The sequence below is a fragment of the Terrapene carolina genome, unplaced genomic scaffold (assembly GCF_002925995.2).
Source record: "Terrapene carolina triunguis isolate 2854851 unplaced genomic scaffold, T_m_triunguis-2.0 Scaffold119, whole genome shotgun sequence".
NCBI classification, from domain to species: domain Eukaryota; kingdom Metazoa; phylum Chordata; order Testudines; family Emydidae; genus Terrapene; species Terrapene triunguis.
In genome coordinates, this window is record NW_020664470.1 from 1,082,111 (window position 1) to 1,090,146 (window position 8,036).

General features: G+C 41.2%; 1 protein-coding gene across 1 annotated transcript; it reads left to right on the plus strand.

The window, feature by feature from the left end:
* The first annotated feature begins 209 nt into the window (after window positions 1-209).
* Window positions 210-1,136, plus strand: LOC112119281 (olfactory receptor 5V1-like). Its single transcript, XM_024217883.2, has one exon. It carries the CDS (start codon window positions 210-212, stop codon window positions 1,134-1,136), a length of 927 nt encoding a protein of 308 aa, XP_024073651.2.
* Window positions 1,137-8,036: the final 6,900 nt, after the last annotated feature.

Sequence of the window (8,036 nt, forward strand, 5' to 3'; positions counted from 1 at the left end):
GTATTAATATGCAACTTTCATCACCAGTGGCCTCATATACTATAATGAGGTTATCCCCAAAAATCATTTCTGTGGTACGTTAGTATTTTCAAATAGAACATTCACACATCATATCTTTTCTCGATTACAAGATTACACTCAAAATTGTATTTACACTCCTTGTAACATTCTCCTCTTACAATGGCAGGAACACAATTGAATGTTGAAACATGGATAGGAGAAATCAAACTGCATTGAAGGAGTTCATCATTCTGGGATTTTCTAGCCTCCAGGAGGTGCGACTCCTACTGTTCAGTGGATTTTTGATCACATATCTCTTCACCCTACTTGGGAACACCTTCATCATCATCCTTGCCTTGGTGGACCAGCGACTCCACACTCCCATGTATTTCTTCATTGGGAACCTGTCCTTTCTGGACATCTGTTATACCACCACTACTATTCCTCAGCTACTGATCCATCTCCTCTCAGAGAGGAGCAACATCTCCTACATGGGCTGTGTTCTGCAACTTTTCTTCTTTTTCTCCTTCGTGGGCACAGAATGCCTCCTTCTTGCAGTGATGGCCTTTGACCGCTATGTTGCCATTTGCAATCCACTGCATTACACTCTGATCATCAACAAAAGCATTTGCCTCCAATTGTCAGCTGCTTCCTGGGTAAGTGGCTTCCTTAACTCTGCAATACACACAGTCTTTGCCTTCAAGTTACCCTTCTGTGGGGAAAACCGTATTGATTATTTCTTCTGTGATATCCCACCGCTGCTTGAGCTGTCATGTGGGGACACCTCCCTCAACAAACTCCTGATCATATTCATTGGTCTGTTTATAGCCTGGACACCCTTTACCTGCATCCTTCTATCATACACTTACATCATCTCGACCATACTGAAAATGCCTTCTTCCCAGAGAAAGAGGAAGGCATACTCCACGTGTTCATCCCATCTGACTGTCGTCCTTCTGTACTATGGCAGTTGTATCTTCACTTACCTGAGACCCAGTTCAAGTTACTCACTGCATAGCACCAGACTGATCTCACTATTATATAGCATCTTAACACCAATGTTAAACCCCATCATTTATACCCTGCGAAACAAGGATGTGAAAGAAGCTTTGAAAAATGTGATCCTTAGGATGTGAATAAATGTTATACTCCTCTTCTTTAGCTTCTTCTTCTTCTTTTGCTGGTGTTTCACTTTCTTCTTTTTCTTCCTTTTCATCATAATCTTAATCATCATCTTTTTGTTTTCTTTCTCAGATTTTCTTTTACTGATGCTGTTTCTTGTAATTATCATTGTCATCTTCTTAACTATTTGAACATAAAAACAAAAGAATGGCATAGTGGGTAAGACCAATGATACATCTAGTTCAGTACCCCGTCATCCAACAGTGGCCAATGCCTGATGCTTCAAAGGGAATGAACGGCACAGAGCAATTATCCAGTAATCCATCCTCTGTTGTCCAATCCCAGCATCTGGCAGTCATAGGCTAGGGACACCCAGAGCATGGGGTGGCATCCAGACCATCTTGGCTAAAAGCCAAGTCTAAAAATCATTTAATGGACCTATCCTCCAAGAAAAATTTTCATGATCATCTTTTTCATCATTATTTTCCTTCTTCTTCTTCTTCATCTTCCAAATATTTGAAAACTACTTATGGCGTTAACCCATGAACTGCAGTGAATCAATTCTCATTCATTTTGGAATGTGATAATATATCTGTTTTTGTATTATTTCTTTTTCATTACTTAGTTCCTCTTTTCTGTACAGAAGTATGGCAAATTCCAAGGAACGGAGAGTGCACAGAAGACACAAAGTCATTATAGCTAAGCTTGGGAGGGTTAGATTTTTTTGTAAATGTCAATTGCACAGTACATACACAAACCAACAACAAATATTTTAATCCCTAATTGAAATTTACAGAAAGACAAAGCAAGAAAAATGCTGCTTGATAACTTATTAGAGATTGGTTTAAGGATATTTACTTTGTATCTTTTGGTATGTGCAACTGAAAATTTGTGTTTTAACTGTTTTAAAGCTTTAAGTTTTTGAAATCAATGCCCATTATCAATAAATAATTGTCATCCGTCCTGCCCTGTGGTCTGATTCACCCATAATTTCCTGCCACTGTGAAACTTTAATTTAATAAAAATATAAAAACTGCTTATAATCTATAGCTATATTATCTGTCCCAATTGTAGAAAAATAAAATTGAATTCTGCCAAGCCTAATTGTAAGATATTTGCAAAACTGTTCAGGAGTTTTAGGGAAATGTGAATATAAATCACCTAGGCAGCTCTGAAAATATCAGCAAACATATATCTTGACTTTAGCAAAGCTTTTGATATGGTCTCCCACAGTATTCTTGCCAGCAAGTTAAAAAAGTATGGATTGGATGAATGGACAATAAGGCGGATAGAAAGCAGGCTAGATTGTCAGGCTCAATGGGTAGTGATCAACGTCTTGATGTCTAGTTGGCAGCCAATATCAAGAAGAGTGCCCCAGGGGTTGGTCCTGGGGCAGGTTTTGTCCAACATCTTTATTAATGATCTGGATGATGGGATGGATTGCACACTCAGCAAGTTCACAGATGACACCAACTTGCGGGGAGAGGTAGATATGGTTAAGGGTAGGGATAGGGTCCAGAGTGACCTAGACAAATTGGAGGATTGGGCCAAAAGAAATCTGATGAGGTTCAACCAGGACAAGTGCAGAGTCCTGCACTTAGAACGGAAGAATCCCATGCACCCCTACAGGCTGGGGATCGACTGGCTAAGCAGCAGCTCTGCAGAAAAGGACCTGGGGATTACAGTGGATGAGAAGCTGGATATGAGTCAGCAGTGTGCCCTTGTTGCCAAGAAGGCTAACGGCATATTGGGCTGCATTAGTAGGAGCACTGCCAGCAGATTGAGGGAAGTGATTATGCCCCTCTATTCGGCACTGGTGAGGCCACATCTGAAGTATTGTGTCCAGTTTTGGTCCTCCAACTACAGAAAGGATGTAGACAAATTGGACAGAGTCCAGCAGAGGGCAAAAAAGATGATCAGGGGGCTGGGGCACATGATTTACAAAGAGAGGCTGAGGGACCTGGGCTTGTTTACTCTGCAGAAAAGAAGATTGAGGGGGGATTTGATAGCAGCCTTCAACTACCTGAAGGGGGTTTCCAAAGAGGATGGAGCTCAGCTGTTCTCAGTGGTGGAAGATGACAGAACAAGGAACAATGGTCTCAAGTTGCAGTGGGGGAGGTCTAGATCGATATTAGGAAACACTATTTCACTAGGAGGGTGGTGAATCACTGGAATGGGTTCCCTAGGGAGGTGGTGGAATCTCCATCCTTAGAGGTGTTTAAGGCCCAACTTGACAAAGCTCTGGCTGGGATGATTTACTTGGTGTTGGTCCTGCTTTAAGCAGAGGGATGGACGAGATGACCTCCTGAGGTCTCCTCCAATCCTAATCTTCTATAATTCTATGATTTCCATAATGAATTGAATTTCTTCCTGGGTCTGCAGACAGCCTGAAAAAATAACTCAGAATGAAATGTTAATTGCCTTTATTAATTTAAATGGGATATTAACTCTGAAACTTAATGAGGACAGTCCCACTGCCAGCACAATTAGTTATTTATTGTTGATATATTTGGCAGACACACCTGTCATTCAGCTTATTTCAAAATGCTTCCCATACTATCCCACATGTCCAAATTATTGTCTCTTAAAGAGTTGTTGTAAGTCCAGTTCTCTTTGTGGCAATATTAGAGGTGATTTTGACAAAAAAAATCAGATGAAAATTTTCTGCTAACTGTACTTATAATTTACATTATCTAATGTAATGATGAATAATCCTTTTAATTGAATCAATGCCCCAAACTTTCTTTTTAATCCAGGTAGCTACTGTTTAGATAGATAGATAGATAGATAGATAGATAGATAGATAGATAGATAGATAGATAGATATCGTGGTCAAGGAAATTGAAAGGCATCTAATTGAAAATGTCCTAATATCTATATCTATATCTATCTATTGATCGATCCATCAATAGATAGCAAGATATTAGGACATTTTCAGTTAGATGCCTTTCAGTTTTATTTACTAGTCTATTTTATTTCTTTTAAGAGAAAGAGGAAGTAAGGGGACCTCAATAAATCTTTTCTATCCCATTCCTTATTTTGTATACCAGGCTCTACCTGCAGAAGCGTTAAGCAGCCACTTCATATTATGTGGTCTCCTACAACTCTTTATGCTTAACAAACTGTCCCAACTTGAATTTAGCTGTACTAATGTGAACACCTTCCCCACAGCTGAAGAAGAGCTCTGTGAAGCTCAAAAGTGGTTCTTTCCACCAATAGAAGTTGGTCCAATAAAAGATACTACCTCACCCACCATGTTGATCTGTCATATCCCCTCTTCTCCTCCCTAAACTAAATATTTCCAATCTGTTTATGTCACTAATCAGTTTTTGATGCTCATCCCTGAAAGCCATGCTATCTCCTTTTCTGGAGGGTCCCCAGAAATGAATATAGAATTCCCATCGATTTATGTTTATATCAGTCCCCATCCCATTCTTTAGTCATCCTAAAATTTTGTCTGCTTTTATGAATACTGACATTGCACATTGAGGAGAACTCCATGGAGTTGTCTGCAATGTCTCTCTCATGAGTTCACACAGTTATATTGGAACCCAGTAAGGGGAAGGAGAAGTTCAAATTGTTCCATTCAGTTTGTATTATCCTACACTTCTTAACAACAAATTGCACCTGCCACCATGTTGCCTATTCAAATAACTTAGTGAGTAGCCTCTGAATGTACTTACAGTCTTCTCTGATTTTGACTAACCTAAATTATTTTGTATTATCTGCAAAATTTGCAATCTCACTGCTCACCTACTTTTCCAGATCATACATTACACAACTCATACCAGGAAAACTTGTGAATCCCCAATGTCCTTGGTGAAACCTTTTGCCATAATGAAACTTCACCATTTATTCTTGCTCTTTGTTTCCTATTTCTGATGTTTTAGATCCATTATTGTATGCCCTCTTTCAGCTTTCATGGAATATGAGGGTTGGAAGAAACCTCAGGAGGTCATCTAGCCCAACCCTCTGCTCAAAGCAGGACCAATACCCAGACAGATTTTTGCCTCATATCTCTAAATGGCTCCCTTAAGGATTGAACTCACAACTCTGGGTTTGGCAGGCTAATGCTCAAACAACTGAGCTATCCCTCCCCTGGAAACTTTAATGCTCTCATGTGAGGGACTTTTCAAAGGCTTTTCGAAATCGTAATAAATTAAAATCAACCGGTTCTCTTTATTCACTATCAGCACCAAACAAAAGCCCTTTGATTTAAGTTATTACTACATTTTGTATGGCAGCAAACATGGTCACTGAGATCAGACATTCATTGGGCTAGGCATTGTCCAAACACATAGTGAGAGATAGTCTTTTTCCCACGTAACTAACCATCTCTCTAGGAAAGACAGATAAAGAGGAACAGAGAAGCAAATCAGCTCACCCAAGGTCACACAGCAGGTGATTGGCTCAAACAAGATCAGAACTCTTTCCTCTTGCCTCAGAGACCACTGCCCTAGCTAATAGACCATACTGCTTAATATCTTTCTTGGGTTCTCCACAGAGTCCCGTTTTGTTGACAATTTTTCTTTACTGATGTGTTGGCTATTCCCTATCATTTCATGTCCTTCTATGTGTTTTATCTATCTATCTATCTATCTTACTTGGAACTGAAGTACGATTGACTTGCCTGTAATCCACAGAATCATCACTTTACCAAAAACTTTACTCTTAAAGCCCTTGAGAGTTACAGATCTTTGAAAACAGAATGATAGTCCTGTGATGAACCCTCCCTTAGCCATCCTGGCATTCCGAGGTTTGGTCGTCTTTCACTCTGGCCAGAGCCATTGAGCCAAATTGTAAACCCTGTACATGTTGGAAACTGCCTCAAGCCAGGGGGTGCTACAGCACTCCCAGCACTCCTAGTTCCAGCACCTATGCTCCTACAAGTCCTTCCTCCATGTGGGGTAGTGGTCTCCAAGCTCAGAGCAGTCCCTGACTCTTAAGGAGACATCAGGCTGCCTGCCTTGTATTTTGCTGGGATGCTACAGCCCCCTGCCTGCCTTGGTCAGTCTTGCCCCACCTGTGTAGAAAAAACAAACCAAAGCATTGTTCAATGGGGATGGGCCAGTTGTTGAGAATCCATCAAAGTCCATTGCCCCAGATGGGTGTGTCATGCTGTGAGGAGTGGCTCATGAGTGAGAATACCAAACTCAGGGTAGAATGTTAGGAAACAAGGCACAAAGCCCAAACTGGTTGTGCATTCTATGCTTAGGTTTCAACAACCAAGTAACAAGTGTAAACTCCTCAGGCACTATAGAGCCTTATCATGGAGCCACAGACAGTGCCCCTGGGCATTTCTATCTATTGTGCCCCCCCCCCCGGCCCGGGCAAGCTTGACTGTGTGATAGATGGTCACCTTACACCAAAGATCAGAAAAATATGCCAGTTACTCCCAGTCCCAAAGGATGAATCACTTACCCCAGGTCAATTATACTGCAGATCTCAAACCAAATATAATGCCTGTAGCCAAACCTGTAATAAACTAACTATAGATTTATTAACTAGGAAAAATAAATAGGGGAGTTATTGACAAAGTTAAAGCAGATAAATATGCACACACAAATGAGTTACAGTTTTAGGTTTTGCATTGTGATAGATCTGCTGAAATATGCAAACTCTATATGTCTGTTAGGGCTAATACAGGTTAATCCTGGGAATCTTTTTGCCTATGCTTGCTAGTTCTTGCCCTTTCAGAGTTCAAGCCACATAAAAGATCCCAATTTCTTAATGTCAGACAGTTTTATTTCCTTTCCCCCGAATTCAAGCTGATGAGATGAGCACTTCTACATGTCTCCCTCTTCCTGGACATACAGGGAACAATCAACAACATCCTTGTTCTATGATTATTCACAATGGCCCATTTGGTTTCCATAGGCCTTCCTGATGGGCAGGAGATAAGCCCACCTGGGGCACACTAGTATTTCACACTTAGTAATTTCTCTTTCCTGACTGGGTCTACAGCTTCAGAGCAAACCTTTTACAGTTCCAGAGCAAACACTTAGATATTACCTTATTGGGATACAAATGCTATCAGTTTAGTGCATGCAGCAATTTACAAGCATTTCATAAATTCTAAACACTGAACACATTCTTATAATATTAACATCTATTTTAGCAGTGCTAACACACAGGTGAGCCAGACTGGTTTCCAGCTATGCATTTGTCAGTGTTCAGTGAGGCCTAGGGGCCCTGGCATGAGCTGACATCTGGTCTGCTGGCATCACAGGATGTTCTTGGTGATTTCTGTGTGTTAGTCCTTCACCTAGGTTTCACGAGTAGGGCAGCACATTAGGCTGCCCTCAAGCAAGTTTAGACACGTGCTCATCACATAATAGGGAATGGTGTTCACGACTTGACACAGGCATACCCACTCTGGCACAACTGTTTTGCCATTGCAGGTGTATGGAATATTCCTTGTGGTGTCTTTAGTTTAGAGAGGCCCACAATTGACTGATGTATCACAGTCAAGTCCTCAGAATCATACTCAAGGGGCCTATCCCTTCCCTGATTTCTGATAAGTGGTTGCTAGGATTGAGGGGCCCAGAGATGAATGCAGAAGCCCAGTTGGGTTCTCTTCAGAGCTGGATGTAGAGGGATTGAGCCATCCCTGCTCTGATAATGAGCTGCCATGAAATGAGTTATCTGAGATGCAGAGCATCCTCCATTCCTATCACTTTTAATGTGAACAAAGGATGCTGAGCTTCTGGTAGAAATCTGGCATCACCTGGCAGGAGCTAGCCCATTTGGGTGCACTCTCCCATCCCTGATCCAGGTAACGAGGGGCTTTTGTAAACATGGCAGCCAATCTACTGCTGGTGGGTTCCTCTGACTCTCTTCCTCTGCTGGAACAAACTGTGGTACACTGGGATTTTCAAAGGAGCCTAAGGATGTCAGCCACACAACTCATTGTA